The sequence below is a fragment of the Otolemur garnettii genome, unplaced genomic scaffold, assembly GCF_000181295.1.
Source record: "Otolemur garnettii isolate 467f Iridium unplaced genomic scaffold, OtoGar3 scaffold00060, whole genome shotgun sequence".
NCBI classification, from domain to species: domain Eukaryota; kingdom Metazoa; phylum Chordata; class Mammalia; order Primates; family Galagidae; genus Otolemur; species Otolemur garnettii.
The window spans coordinates 1,584,531-1,600,941 of record NW_003852455.1 but is presented as its reverse complement, the minus strand read 5'-3'; the positions used below and the strand labels follow the sequence as shown (position 1 = coordinate 1,600,941).

Sequence of the window (16,411 nt, the reverse complement as noted above, 5' to 3'; positions counted from 1 at the left end):
GCCACAACGCCCGGCTATTTTTTGGTTGCAGCCATCATTGTTGTTTGGCGGGTCCGGGCTGGGGATTCGAACCTGCCACCTTAGGTGTACATGGCTGGCGCCTTAGCCGGTTGAGCTATAGGCGCCGAGCCAAATCCTTGGTTTTTATGGAAGGTCTCTGTGAAGCAAGCTATGTCACCTCTGCATTTATGATAAAGTGGTGAAAGGAACATTAACTACTATGTCACTTAATGTTCCTATATAATTCTTTTAGACTTTTGTTCCAGATGGTTATGTCTCAAAGGAATGGTAGGTGATTTTCAGAATGAGGATTTAAAACTCATCAGGTTTTCCTTTTGCATGACCTGAAGGATGATCCCATTAACTGACCTGTTATCTTGCACAGCTGAACTGGGTTGGAACTTTCAAGCAAGACTATACTAAATGATCAGAGGGGAAACGGCCACTGGATAATATCCTTCTATCTGGTTAGAGGTTTCAAAACGCAAATGCCAGGCAATTAACAGAGGCGATGTGGATAGTTTTAAGATAGTAGGTGCAAACTGTATTGAGTTCCAGCATAACTTAACTGCCTAGTAACATTAAAACACTAGGCTGGCCAAACAAATCATCCAAGTAGAACATATTGGAGGCAGGCTGCCAGCTGTCAGACTTTGGAATTTGATATAGAAGCTTACTGGTCTTAAGCCCTTCAGTGTGGGTCTCTGTCTAAACCTAGCTTGTCCTCCTGTGAAACAGGATCTCCTTGCCCCCCCCAACTTGGTAGTGCTAATGGCCCATATAGATTTTATGTTCAGAAACACAGCAATCCTCTTTCCTGTCTAAGGCCTGCCTCCTGTGATTCCTGCTTCCTGTGGATGCCCTGCCTCATCTGAGAATGTCAGTGCTGGGAATGTCTGCCTCTTTAGGGTAGATCCTGCTGCCACCCACAGGAAAGCAGTCAGCTATGTCTTCTGCAAGGTAGTCATGCAGAATGCAACACTGTGAGCCCAGCATTGGAACAAAGATGCACGCACATTTTTATTTGTTATTTTTTTTGAGGGGGGAATTTCAAGGATTATACATGGAGGGGTTTCATGGGTTATATATGGGAGGAGTTTCATGGGTTATACATGAGTTATGCATTGACAATGGAGAGGGGGTGGCCTTGACAGGAGACCCATGTGTTCCTAGCATTAGAAAAATTTTTCTGAGATTACAGGTTGACATATGAAATCAATTGATTTATTTTGTGACAGTATCTTAGAGTTCAGTTCCTGGGAATCAAAACCCTTGTGCCCAGTCACCCTGAGATGGTACTTGCATTTCAAGGCTAAGGAGATTTTCTCCCACCCCTGGTCCTCTGCTTTCTTCTTGCAGCACCGCCACATGCAAACGCTTCTGTTCTTACACCAAAAGGCAAATGAGTAGCGTCTCGTGTTTGAGAACTTCATGTTGACAGAGAATAAAGCTCAGCACAAGGCAAAGGCAAACCAAGACCCTGATGAGTCCTTGGGAGTCCCAGTGCCTATAGCATGTGTTTCAGAAACTTAAGAAAAAAAGAAAAAGAACTCTATAAATTTCCATAATTCTGCATATAAGAGACTACACAGTGAATAGTGTGTTTGTTGTTCAAGGGACAAAGTTTTTATGCGCATTAAACTATTTTGACTCCAGCACTTTTAGGTATTGCTGACTTTAAGGAAAACAAAATTCAAAGCAGCCCTCTGTTTGGAGACTAAACCATTTTCTGCCACAAGCATTGAGCCAAATGGAGGGACTGGACTTTGATTAGAGACAATTTGAAATCACCCAGTGGTGGTAGCCTCAGAATACAGTTCTGGCAGGAGGAGATAGAGGTTGTGTTCCCAGCCAGCTGGTCAGTAGTAGGTAGGGCCCAGGGCACCCAGTTAAAAAGTCTGAGCTAACAAGAACCTGTGCCTTCCATGAAGGGCCAGTCCGGGCTTCCTTCTGCTGCTGCCTGCAAGGCACTTGCCATGGAAGATTGAAACTTGCCTTTTGGCCACTTTTTATGTCCTGAGTTCTTCCTTGTCCTAGGCATTGAGGATTTTGTGATGATTGAGATAGTTGAGGCTCCTGGCCTCACTGGGCTTAGGATCTAGTAGGGGAAGGTAATGGAAACAAACAGGCTGATTTTGGATTACGAGATGCCATGGGAGTGATCTTATAGAGAGCAACCTCTGCATGCTGCATGGGTGCTGCTTCTGTAACGAGTCAGGCACAGCCAGTCTGAGGCTAGAATGGTCAAAGGACTCGGCATCCAGGGTGAGGCCAGGGTGCTGATGCAGGAGATAGCTTGGAATACACAAGGAGCTTTCAGAAGGTCAACCTTGGTTGCAGTGCCAAGAGCAGAGTGAGGGTGGCCCAGGAGGGCTGGAAAGAGAGGCGGGGGCCAGCCCCAGCAGGCACAGAGAGGAGGCTTTAAGCTGGTGTTATAAAGATCCCAGCCCTGGCTGCAGTGCTGAGAATGGAGTGTGGTGCATGGGCACAAAAGCACACAGTTGGCCCAAGCCAAAGGCCCCCTGCCTGCTTTCCTTTCCTGGGAATTATATAGATTAAACACTCCACCTGCCTCCTGCAGTGCAGGTTATGTGATTGGCTGGTTAAGAAGCCTACTGCTAATCTATTGGCCTAGAGGCTGGGCTCAGTCAGGTTTGGGGTAGCAGCAGACAGGCAGGGGAGAGCTACCTCTCAGCCAGCACCTCATAACCCTAGAGAACAATGTGACAAACTACACCCTAGAGGTCAGGGAGAAGCCAGAACCCATTTACCAGGAAGAACGACAGCTGCCCCAGGCTCTCCTTGCCTCACTCAAGTCTCTCCAGCCTCCCCTTCTTTCCCTTAGGCCCAGAGTGGCCACTGTTAATCAGAACAGGGAGTGGCTAATGTACACGGTGATTGACAGTTAATAATCATGGCTAGTCACAGTGCTAAGTATGAGTCTCCTCAAATGAGGAGACTGTGTGAGTCTTAATTTTGACCGGGTCTCATTTTGTAGCTCCGGACTCTGTGCTGTAATGAGTTACTGATAAATTCAGCCTCAGAGACAGAGCCCCATGTCAGGGCAGGGGGAGAGAGGTGGAGAACTGGGGGACATGGACTGTGGCATGGGGCTGGATGAGCTGCCTGCACAGGCGTGTGAGCACATCAGTAGTGAAGGCTGGTGCCTGGGTCAGCATAGGTGTATGTTTTTGTAGATATGGGGAAACACGGACAAGGGGCAGGATGCACTGGGTCTTAGTCCTTGAGGGGTTAGGTCCCCAAGTCTCCTGGCGGGTGCCTGGTTAGAGGGTCACTGCCCTGGACCAACCCCTTCATGTTACAAATGGGTGATGATGCGTCCAGGGTTGCCCAGTGCATTGGTGGCCTGGGCAGAATGCAGAACGCAGGTTTCCAGACATCCTGACTCCTGATTCTGCCTATCACATATGGTGCCGCAGCTTGAGAGAGAGGTATAGGAGGGGACTGCAGGGCACCAGGACTGGCCCTGGGTAGAGCAGAGCCAGCTCCATGTGACTTTCACAACCTGAAAGAAACATGGCCACTCTAATCCCTTGAAGGCAAGAAGGTAATGCTGAGGATGTATTTGTATTTCAGAACCACCAGGAGGAAGTGGGTCGTTGTATCACTTGTCACCACAATGCTGGCCATCCGCCTCTCCAGACCTGTGTCACAGCTCCCAGGAAAAACACTAAGTGTCTGTGATAGAGCAAATGGCACAAGGTAAGCAACAAGGATGAAGATGGGCAAGCAGAGCTGTTCACACGGGCATGATGCAGGTGCCATGAGCTGTGTCTCAGCACTTGTGTCTCCCAGCAAAGGAAAGCCGAAGATGTCCTTGGAAGACAGACCTTCCCAGGACTCATGGGGCAAAGAAGAGTCTCTTTCATAATGGCTTTTAAAAAATCTTTTTGTTTTGAAATCACTTTAGAATTGCACAAAAGTTGCAAAAATATCACAAAGCATTCCAGAACCCGTTCATCTAACATCCCCCAATGTTGACATCTTACAAAACCCTAGCGCAATGATCAAAATCAGGAAATTACCATTGATACATAATACTGTTAACTAATCTACAGACATTATGCAAATTTTGCCAAATGACCCATGAATGGGCTTTTTTTATTTGGCCCAAGGTACAATCCAGAATCCAGACTGTGGGATTTACTTGTCATGTGGGATTTACTTGTCATGTGTCCTTAGTCGCTTCCTTCTGGGGATAGTTCCTTTTTTTTTTGTGCATGACCTTGACTCTGTGGAAGAGTACTGGCTGATTATTTGCAGAATGTCTCTCCGTTTGGGTTTGTGTCCTGTTTCCTCAAGGATGCGAGCTTAGCAAGAAGCAGTGAGGTGGTGCCCTGCCAGCGTCATGCGTAGTGAGGTTCGTCATGTTCCTCTTGCTCATGTGTCTCATTACTGTTGTCACCTGGATAACTGCGCTTTGCAAGTTTTACACGTGAAAACAGTTAACTAAAATAGACTGAGACCTCACTGAACTCTGTAGGAACCACTGAGTACAGATTAAGCAGCTCTTCTTTGAGAACTTCTGGAATGGCCTTTTCCCAGGGTATTCAGTGGGTTCTGCTCCCACATTTTACTCTTCTGCAGCCTAAGGAAGGAAAACATAAGAAATGCCTTTTTCTTTGTTATATTTGAGGGGAATAGAATTGGATGTTAGGTCAAATTGAAAAAAATGATATTTTCTATGCCAATAAATATGTTTAGAAGAACATGCATTTAAGCTTTAGCAGCATTTGCTTAAGTGCATTTCCAAGGGATGCAGAGGTGTGGCTTGGAGATGGGGCTTCAACTATCAGAGGACCCCACATGAGAAGAGTTTAGAAAGACCAAGTCTGCCAAGCTGGCAGGAGGCGTTGCTATCCAAGAAGGGATGGAGCCTAGCTCTGTTGGAGGGCACCCCGGCCAAGCAACAGAAAATAGCCAGGCATTGTGGCTAGCGCCTATAGTCCCAGCTACTTGGGAGGCGGAGGCAAGAGAATCACCTAAGCCCTGGAGTTGGAGGTTGTTGTGAGCTATGATGCCACAGCACTTTATTAAGGGCGATAAAGTGAGGCTCTGTCTCTCTCTAAAAGAAAGGTGGATTTTCTGTATTTTATTTTTCCAGTGAGTGATTTATAAAAGTAGCAAAACCTGTCTCAGATGTGGCTTTTGGAGATTTCTGGAGATTATTTTTTATAAAAGAGAAAATAATCCCAAAGGAAGTTAAAATACTTACAAAAGTTTTGTCCTCAAATTAAAGGGAAGTGAAACTTTCTTTCCTTGAGAGGAAAGAAGGCAATCACAGGGAATTCTGAATCTTCTGGATGGATTGAGAAGCCTTGGTTACAGTAAAGGATGTGGAGGACAGCACCGTCAGGGCAGAGCTGAGTCAGTGTGCATTAAGCGTCCTTAGGGTCAGGGCTTCAGGAGACTTGAGGGAGACACAGGTGCAGAAGGAGCCTGGCATGGTGTTTGATCACCATGCCTAGAGTTGGACAAGGGGTCTTGGTGGTAGGGGAAAACTTTGGCCCCATCATTTGACCTGAATCTCAGTTGCAAAGGGCCTCAAAATGCAGTCTACACCTGTGAATTCTGTCAGTTAGCATCCTTCACAACTAACCTTACATGCCCAAAGATGGGGTGGTCTGCACTTCATAGCAGGCCTCCTGTCTTTGGATAGCTCTATTGTACAATTCTTCTTCCCACTTAACAAAAAAAATCTTTTCTCCTGTAAATCCCACTCCTTGTTCTTGGGTCTTCTTTTGTCCTCATACCAAACAAGTTCATCTTTTCTCTCCAGGGACACCATGCCACCTCAATACCCATCCACCTGCCTTCTCTTCTTCCATCTGCATGTTCTTCCCCTTTGCTCTCCTCCAAGACAGTCTCTGTTGCTCTGGGTAGAGTGCCATGGTATCATAGCTCACAACAACCACAAACTCTTGGACTCCAGTGATCCTCTCATCTCAGCCTCCCAAGTAACTGGGACTATATTAATAGTGATGGGGTCTCACTCTTGCTCGGGCTGGTCTCGAACTCCGGAGCTCAAGCAATCCACCCACCTTAGCCTCCCAGAGTGGTAGGATTACAGGCGTGAGCCACCACACCTAGACAATCTGCATGTTTTTTCATTGCTTATCTCCCATGGTTTTCCCACTTGGTATCCAAGTCTTTCTGTGGAATGATCTTCATTTAGCCTGTACTCCTTAAGATGTAGTGCCCTGAGCAAAACATCTACTGTTGTTTACATGCCTCTGTCCAGATGAAAACCTCTTCAGCAGTGGCCCAATGTGGCCCCAGACCTTGCCTCAACAGTTGACAGCCTGCTGCCAGGCCCTCAGAGTCTGGATTTCCAACTTTGCCAGAGGCTATGGCTACCCCTGAGGCTGGTGGTATACTGATGCGTTCCCCTCCCAGAACTCTACCTCCTGAATCCTAGTCACGCACCTCGGTGCTCAGCTCTGCCAGCCCAGGTGTAATACACAATGCTCCAGGTGCAGCTTGACCCGGGCAGAGTAGGAAAGGGCTCTTGCCTCCCATCTCCTAGTTTCTTTCCTGTTGGGTCTCAGCTCATATAGCTTCTTTTGGTAGCCACACCACGCTTGTGCTTCGTGGTCAACCAGATTAAATTTTTTTCAGTGATGCTGCTGCAAAGCCGTGTTTTTCCCAAGCTGCACTTGTGCTTCTGATATTTGGCCCTCCTGAATCTCATCTTTTTAGATTAAGCCTGTCAAATTAACTCATGGATCCTTTAGGCAGAAAGCTGGGTTACTGGTTATTATTACTGATTTGTGCTGGGAGCAGTACAATAGAAAGCAGACTGGTAAGATATGGAGGAAGCCAAAATTAATGCCCGAGCCAGCAGGGAAGGTTCTCTAACGTGGCCCAGCAAGTTCCTGGATGCCAGGGCCCTGAGGACTGGCAGGTTCTTCTACAGGCCCTTGAGTAAGTGCCAGATTGTACCTCTCCTGCCCCATCTGATTCTGCTTCTGGGTTAGGAGTACAAATCATAAATCTCTCCTCCAAATCTGGCAGTCACCCCTGGGAATCTAGTGTTCAGAAAGCGTAATGACTGGCCTGAGTTTAACACGTACCACTCATAAGACTGACCTAGCTGTTGGTGTAACTTGGCTGGCCAGCTGCTTGCTGTCACTGCAGGATCCTTCTGGCCGGAGGGGATTGTCCAGGGAAATACATACTATTTTATGTGATAGAGCTTGTGCCTAACCTCTTAGGGCCACTCTTAGCACTGGTGGGCCAGTGTTATCAGCTAACATTGCCTGGAAGTGGCTTCAGGGGACTCAGGCTCCTAGTTTCTTTCTCTCTGTCATCCTGAGGGTGGCTCTCATGTCAGGGTCCTGTAACATGACAGCCTCCAGCCTCACTGCACGCAGAAAAAAGGAAAGCAACATTGAGAAAGGGAGGGGCCGCACCTGCACCAGGAAAGCAAGACTGTGCCAGCAATGAGCCTGGCTTCTGCTTGCACCTTATTGGCCAAGAGGTCGGTTACATGACCACTCAGTGGGCCGTAGTCTGCAAAGGGTTGGGCATGTTGCTACCTCCAGACAAAGTTAAGATTTTGTTAGTGAGATAGAAGAGAAGAATGGATATTAGGAAGCAAAAAGCAGTATCTGCCACAGCCGGGTTGTGGCCTAGAGCTGATTTCGTTTATAGAGATTTTAGGGCTTTGGCAATAAAGAGGCTCAAAAAGGAAACCCCTAGTGGGGAACGTCTTTCCCCCTCTGCTTCCCCAGTGGATTTGAACTCTGGTTGCAGGTTACAGTCATTTTTATGGAGGGGGGGAGTGGAATATCCCTGTGCTTTACTCCTAGAGGTTCTGGTTTAATTGTTCAAAGGCAAGGGCAGGTAAGGAAATAGTTTTAAAAGCTTCCTTGTGATTTTTTTTTAAATCGTTTTATGGAGAATCTCAAATATCTACAAAAGTAGAAAGTGGTATATTGATCCCTAATGTACCCCACACTCTGGCCTCCACAATTATCAGCACATGCCCAAGCTTGTTTCGTCTATCTCCCCTCTCCTCCCCTTGCTGGGTTATTTTGAGTGAATTCCTAGACATAATATTTTATTTAGAAATATTTTAGTATCTTTCTCAAAACCAGTGTTTTTCAACATTTTTTATCTCCCAGCACACTTGAACCTATTGTTAAACTTCCTCATCACATTTATGTTGATCACAAAAATAGTAAAAATAATATACTTACTATGCTTTGAGCTTCTTTTGAAAGTAATTTAATTAATGATCCTTAAAATTTTTTGTGGCACACTTAAGATTGTCTCACAGCATACCAGTGTGCTGTGGCACACCCACTGAAAAATCACTGCTCTAGGCAGCGCCTGTGGCTCAAAAGGATAGGGCGCCGGCCCCATATGCCAGAGGTGGTGGGTTCAAACCCAGCCCTGGCCAAAAAAATTTAAAAAAAAGAAAAATCACTGTTCTAAACAATAAGAACACATTTTAATACCATAACCACACAACCATGATTACATTTACGAATGGTCAGGAAGGAGCACCTGAGAACAATTGCTCCTGATCTGGGGTGAATTAAATATGAAGACTTCCAGCAAAACCCTTTCCACTGAATCAGAATGTCAATGGAGGGACCTGGGAGTCTGCATTTTAACAAGCTATGCAGGTGCTTCTTAACTAAAGTTTGAGGTTTAAGGTGCTAATACTTTCTCAGGGCCAAGGCCCCCACGAATTGAGAAGCAGCCCCAAGACAGAGATTCCCCAGGAACCGTAGGAACTCCACAGTGAGAGAGAAACTGGAGCAGGATAAAGCAATCCCAGCAGTGGCCAAGAGAGACAGGCTGAGCAGACAGGCAGTTCAGGAGGGCACGCTCATGCCAGCCAGAGCTGCTAGTGGGATCCATAGCCCTGCCTCACTCACCGTGTCAGGACTCTGCTTCTCGGGGATTAGGTGTGGCAGGATGGAGCCTTGTGCTCTCTGTAAAAGTAGAAATATGTCATTGACAGGTGGATATGAGTGTCAGAGCTTGGTATTATAAACCCAGAGTCAGTCAGGATATATTTGAGAATGGGGAGGTGTGTTAGAGGAAGTCTGAAAGCAAGTCAGTCCAAAATAAGCTCTTTCTTTTGCTGAAAGCTTTTGTTCCTTAAAAAAAAAATCAGATAATATTAAGGGGGTGGATCTTGAGGAGGGAAGCAGAAATAGTCTAGTTCCATCAGGGACACCTTCTTGTTCTTTGTGCAGAGCAACACTGAGGATCGTGGGAAAACAGTGACTCTCTTTGGTTAAAGTCAGTTCACTAGCTAGGAATACACTAAGCATCCTGCTTGAGATCATCTGTGCACAAGGACTTAATATGCAAAGATACTCTTCTGTGGTAGTTCAGAAGGATGGGGGTTACCCTGGAAGATTTCCTTAGTGGACCCTATTTCTGTCTAGTGAACCCAACGTTCTTTAAGAATATGAAATAACAAACTTTGATGAATTTTTTTGAAACTCAGTACGTTCACATGGTATAACATTCAAATGGCACAGAACGGTTTGCAGAAAAATTATGTCTGTCTCCCACCTCTTTTCCCCTATTACCAGTTGTTCACTCCCCCTACCTCCCCCACTTATCATTACTGGTTTGATATTTATTTAAAAACTAAAAGGACTTCTGCTTCTGGGAATATAGACTGGATGTGCTTTTTAAAAAATCTCTACTGTTTAGTACAACTAATAATACTGAGTTTTATATAAAACAAGCATAAAAAGACTCTAAAAGGTAGAGAGGTACTAAGAAATAACATGGTAATGAGTTCTGAAAGCTTTCTTTTTGCTTCATATGTCCCAGACTTGGAGCCAAAGAAACTGCCAGGGAAGCTGCCAAGAAACTCAGACACAAAAGGCCCCCACAAACGCCTGCTCTTTCTGGCCAAAGGCCGAGCCTAGTAAGACAGAACTAGTGGGTTTGTTTCAGGGATCCAAGAATGGTTTACGATTTGAAAATCAATGTAATCTAAACAAATCACATTATCCTATCTATCAGTGCAGAAAAAGCAAAATTTAACACCCATTTATGACCAAAAAAAAAATCTTAGGAAAATAGATATAGGAGGGAACTTTCTGAACCAGATAAGGGTGGGAAGGAAGTAGGTGTATTAAACAGTAAACCTACAGCTAACATCTACTCAACGGTGAGAGACTGAATGCTTTGTCCCTGAGATGAGGAAAGAATCTTTGCTCTCATCACCTACCCAACACAGTGATATAAATACTAGCCAGGGCAATAAGGAAAAAAAAAGGAAATAAAATTTATATAGATCAGAAAAGAAAAAATAGATCTCTTTGTTTGCAGATTATATGATTATCTACAAACAAAATTTCAAAGAGTCCACAAAAAGTACCCAAAACTCATAAGTAAGTTTAGCTAGGTCACAAGGATACAAGATAGGACACAAAAATCAATTGTATTTCTGTATACTAGCAATGAACATGTAGATATCAAAATAATAAATAATATCATCTATAGTTGCTCAAGAAAAATAATCTTAGGTGTAAATATAACAAAGCATGGATAAGATTTGCATGCTGAAAACTACAAACCACTGATGAAAGAGATCAAAGATTTATATACATAGAGACCTACACTGTACTCAGGGATTAGAAGACGCAACAAAGGAAAAAAGTTAATCCCCCCCAAATTCATATACAGGTTCTATCAAAATCTCAATCAGATTTTTTGTAAAGATAAGATTATTATTCTAAAATTTATATGGAAAGGCAAAGGAAATAAAATACCTGAAACAATTTTGGAAAAGAAAAATAAGATAGGAATACATCAATAAAACAGAATTCAGAAATAGGCCCACACAAATGTATCCAATGATTTTCGAAAAGTGCAAAAGTGATTCAATGGAGGAAAAAAATAAGATTTTCTAGTGCTGTTAGAGCAATTAGACATTCATAGCCAAAAAACAGTAGCAACAACAAAACAAACTTTGACCTAAGTCTCGTATCTTATACAAAAATTAACTCAAAATTGATCATAGACTTAAAATGTAAAACATAAAACTATAAAACTTTTAGAGAAAAACAGAAGAAAATCTTTGGGATCTAGGGGGTAGACAAAGAGTTCTGAGATGTGACACCCAAAACATGACCCATAAAAAGAAAAACTGATAAATCAGGCTTCATCAAAATGAAACACTTTCTCCCATAATAGGCCCTGTTATGAAGCTAAGAAGACAAGTTGTAGATTAGGAGAAAAGATTTGCATTACCACACACATAACAAAGGACTAGCTAGTGCTCCTAAAACACTCAAAATTCAATAGCGAAAGAACAATCAATCCAATTAGAATATGGACAAAAGACATAAAGAGACATTTTTTTGCCAAAGAAAATATACAGATGGTGCTGTGGTCTAAATATTTGTGTTCCCCTCAGATTCATATATTGAAATCCTATCCTTAAGGTATTTGTATTAGGAGTTCCAGCCTTTGGGAGGTGATTAGCTCACGAAGACAGACAGCTCAGGAGTGGTATTAGCCCTTATAAAACAGGCCCAAGAGAAATCCCTTGCCCTTCTACCCTGTGAGCTTACGGTGAAAAGACACCTGTCTATGAAGGAAGTGACCCTCACCAGACAGTCTGCTGGCTCTCTGACCTTGAACTTCCCAGCCTCCAGAATTGTAAGAAATAAATTTCTATTGTCTATAAACCACCCCATCTATGGCATTTTGTTATTGCAGCCCAAACAGACTAAAACAGATGTCAAATAAACATGGAAAGATGTTTGACATCATTAGCCATCAGAGAAATGCAAATTAAAACCACAATGAAATATCATGATAGGGTTTTTGGCACAGCTAGAATAGAAAATAGTGACACCACCAAATGCTGGCAAGGATGTAGAGAAACTGGGTCACTCATACATTGCTGCTGGGTATGGAGAATGTTCCAGCCACTCTGATAAACTGTTTGACAATTTCTTTAAACACTAAAGATGCAACTACCATATGACCCAGCAGTTATATCCCTGGGCATTTATTCAATAGAAATAAAAAACTTAACATTTGCACAGAAGAAATCCATGTATAGTATTGTTTATAGCAGCTGTATTCATGATATCCACAAACTGGAAATAACCCAGATGTCCTTCAGTGGGTACATAGTTAAACAAGCTATGTTACACCTATGCCATGGGGCACTACTTCGCAATAAAAAGGAAAAAAATACTATTGATACACAATGATGACTCTCCAGAGAATTATGTTGAATGAAAAACCCATTCCCCAAAGATTATTCTGTATGATTCCATTTATATGACATTCTTGAAATGACAGAATTATAGAGATAGAGAACAGGTTAGTGGTTACAGAGGTTGTAGGTGGGGAGAAGTAGGTGGGAAGGGTAACATGCAGGACCCTTGCAGTGATGGAAATGTTTTGTATTTTTTCTGTATCAGTGTCAATATTCTAGTTGTTAAACTGTACTATGGTTTTACAAGATGCTATTACGTATCATTAGAGGAAATTGGGTAAAATGTTCCTGGCATCTTTCTGTGTTACTTCTTAACTACATGTGAATCTATGATTATTTCAAAATAGTAAGTTTAATTGAAAAGAGCTTTGGGGGTAGGGAGCTTAAACTACCAGGGTTAAGACATTGCATTTGGAGAAGACTTTACCGACAGCTTTATTGCCAAAAAGCTAATCCATACTTGCATTAATCTGAAACATTACCTACTATGTCACTTTGAAAAGCAGAAAGTAGAACTTTATTAGAGTGGGGCACGACAATCAAGTTCTTTTTTTTAAATAAATGTTTGTTGAATTTATTTATTTATTAGTTTACGGACTAATAAACAGACAAAATATTGTCTGCTATTTACAGATAAGCAAACAAAAGCATAGAGGGCTTAAGCAGCTTGTCCCGGTCTTAGAACCAGTCAGAAGCAGAGGAGAAATTCCAGCATAGGCTATCTGACCCCCAAGCCCATGTTCTTAACTCTTTTTGACAATCAAGTTTTGATAGGGCCTCCCAACAAAACTTCTGATTGGCTTTATTCTGGGGAAAGCTCTTCCTACACAGTGGCAAAGATCAACACTGAAACGCTGGCTCTCTTTCCATCAGCCTGGCAGCCCTGGGAGAAAGAAGGGCTCTTTCTTAGCCATACTAGCAAGATGCCTCCAGGAGCCTGGTGTGGGGAACCAGTCACTACTTTCTGGAGGGTGGCTGAGGGTCCTCCCAGATGCTTCTGCCCCAGGAACAAGGTCTAGATGGGACCGCAGCCCCATGCTCACGGCGTCCTTTTCTCCCGCAGACAGTCATTGTTGTTTTCCTCTGCTTCCTTTATCCGGATGAGCCGTCGGACGTATGCTGGTGAGGTGGACCCGGTGAGTAGAAGCCCAGCTTCCTGGGAGCCAGTCAGATGGTCAGAACCTTTCCCTCTGAGCCGCCTGCCCCTGAGCTACCTTTAGAGGAGGGCTTGAGTGTTTCCAGGACACTCAGAGTCACTTACCCCTCTTGGAAAGTCCCGTCAGTGAGATCATAGACCCTTATGGGTCTATGGGAAGCCAGAATGAGAGTGTATGACCTCACTGACGGGACTTTCATGAGGGGTAAGTGGCTCCGAGTGTCCTGGTAGCACTCAAGTCCTCCTCTAAAGGTAGTCACGGGCAGGGGGCTCAGCATTGGTGGCAATCAGAGCACCCACCCCACCAGCAACTTATATGTCAAGAGTTTAGACTCTGGGATCTCTGCCCTGCATGCAATTACAGCTCTGTCACTAACTACATTGGGCATTGGAACAATACCTCTGTCTCCCCACTTGTGATATGATATAATAATTATACTTGCTATATGGAGAACATTAAATAAGAATAGTCCATGTGAAGTGCCTTGCGCATGGTAGGTAATTAATAAACACTAGCTTTGATGATAAAGATGATGATGACAGTGATGATAATGGTGATTACAGAGGAGGAAGCTGAGATCCTGAAAGCAGAAGTGATTTTCCCAAGCGACGTTGTTAGTTTCTGGCAGGGTGTGAATTAAAACCTGGTCCCTTCATTCTGAGTCAGGCTTTCTCATATGATGGTTCTCCAGACAGCAAGAACCAGGTGGGGAGGGCCAGGCCTAGGCCGCTCAGGAAGCATTAACTGTTACTTCCCAGATGGTGGGAAGCCTGGTCAGTCTGCCTCCGGACCCTGGATTCCTAACATGGGGTCTGATCTACTACAACAGGTTGGCAGCAAAGCTGTCCTGGTCACAGGCTGTGACTCTGGATTTGGGTTCTCCTTGGCCAAGCATCTGCATTCTAAAGGCTTCCTGGTGTTTGCTGGCTGCTTGATGAAGGTAAGTAATGGGTCATCTTCTTCACCACTGTCCTTTACACTAAGTCACTGTTTTGTGGTTTTTTAAAAAATTGCCTTCCTAACAACTGGCTCACCTGCTGCTTAAAGCAGCCTGTACCTTTTCTCCTGGCTTTAGTCTCACTTGTTCTTCATAGCTTTGTCCAACTGTCCTTGTGTCCATCCATCCATTCATTTGCCAAATGCTAATGATGTGCCTGACACTTTGCTCTGTACTATGGAAGAACAAGACCTGATCCCTGCCCCGCAGGAGCTCACTGTCCCGTGGTGAGGGGACAGCTGTGTGTAGACACAACAGAAGAATTAGAGTGAAGAGAATTGTCAGGGATGTGCAAGAATGTTCAGTGAGTGTAAGAGGATTGATTCTGCCATGGCAGAGCAGGTGACATTTGTTCTGGCTCATGGAGAATAAATGATGCTGTCATGGGGGGAGACTGGCAGGAATGATCTGCCAGGCAGAAACAACAGCTGGAGCATGGGCCTGAAAGCACAAAGGTCCCTGGGACACATCAAGTGGAGTTTAGAGGGCGTGAAGAGAAGGGCTGAGGCCTGAGGCTGCAAGAGTAAGTAGGGAACAGTTTCCCTAATATGCAGAGTTTGCGGCAACCATCACCACAATCTACCTTTAGAACATTTCCATCACTTAAACTCTCCCTCTTCACCTTTTACAGGTAACCTCCACTCCCCCCTCCAGCGCTAGTCAGCCACCGATTCTGTCCATTCGGGTTAGATTTCCCGGCTATTTCACATACCTGGAATCACGCGATGCCGGCCTTTTGTGTTGGCCTTTCACTCAGCACTGTGTTTCTGAGATTCACTTATGTTGTAGAATGTATCAGTAGTGTATTTCTTTTTTTTTCCTGGATGGTATTACATAAACATACTATATTTTTTAAACATCCATTCACTAGTTGATGCCTATGTGGATTGAAATGTTTGGGTTTTTGGTTATTATGAATAATTCTGCTATGAACTTTTATATACATGTCTCTGTATAGACATGTGTTTGTACTTGGCTCCTTTTAATGAAATTTAGAAACCAAAATCTGGGCATTAGGTGTGCGCATTGCTAAGGGGGCATGGGCGTTCTGACCTTTGTGGATGGACCTAGAGATGTATATATGATCACACACGTATACATGTGTGTACACTATCTATGCCTATCTGTCTCATATATGTGCTGTCACTATAACCTCATGATTTATTTATTTTATGTTTAAGTAAATATGAGTATTTATATTCCAGTCCCTCCTATTCCAGTTCAACACAGCAGCACTCTTCCTTATCTCATTCCACATTTGTTATTTTCAACTCCTGCAGTTAGAACCGTGACTCCTAACTGTATCAATAGATTTACCCATTTGATTAATCCTACAATATATACCAAATAGTTTCAGAATTGGTCATTTATACCACTACAAACTGCAAACCTGCTAAGTGGGGATATCAGCTCCGATTTTCCAAGAAGCCTATGCCAAAAAAGGAGCAGGTGTACAAGAGATTGACTGGGAGAATGCTTGTAATGGGAAAAGGGGGAAGATGCTGAAAAAGGCAGGGAAGACCTTTTATTGCAATACGGTTCTGTGACAAGAAACTGGGAAGCAGGAGGGTTAGGGAGGCAGGGCTTCAGATTACAGTGCAGTCTGGGCTGGGACCGTGGGGAGTCTTTAGCCAAAGATTGCTTGTTAGAAGAGATCTATGTCAGGTGGCAATGGCCCAGCGCTTGGCCACTGGCTGAGAGCAGCCCAGGCTCACGTGGCTGTGGCATCCATGCTGCAGTGCTTATGATGGTGTGGTGACTGTGAAAGTCTGGCAATCAACTGCCCCGTAGCAGGCTTTCCAGAAGGCAGGTCTAAGCAACATACCTCCATGGCCACCGCAATAGAGCTTAACGTGTTTTTTGGCTATTGACAAAAGGTATACAAAGTACTATTTTTAAAAGCTACTTGGGGCCAGGCATGGTGGGTACCTTGCACTCTGCACTCTGGGAGGCTGAGGCAGATGGATTGCTTGAGCTCAGGAGTTTGAGACCAGCCTGAGTAAAAGTGAGACTCTGTCTCTG

General features: G+C 44.0%; 1 protein-coding gene across 3 annotated transcripts in view; it reads left to right on the top strand.

The window, feature by feature from the left end:
• The window catches only part of BDH1 (3-hydroxybutyrate dehydrogenase 1), a 46,045-nt gene that overhangs the window by 10,890 nt on the left and 18,744 nt on the right, over nt 1-16,411 (top strand). For 2 of the 3 annotated variants that reach the window (XM_003792683.3, XM_023514848.1), the window contains exons 2-4: nt 3,598-3,723; nt 13,299-13,371; nt 14,222-14,332. In XM_003792683.3, the coding sequence (XP_003792731.1) occupies nt 3,641-3,723; nt 13,299-13,371; nt 14,222-14,332 (267 nt within the window). In that variant the 5' untranslated portion in view covers nt 3,598-3,640. Of the gene's footprint in view, nt 1-187; nt 961-3,597; nt 3,724-13,298; nt 13,372-14,221; nt 14,333-16,411 lie in introns of those variants that run through there. The other variant, XM_023514847.1, reaches the window with a different exon arrangement.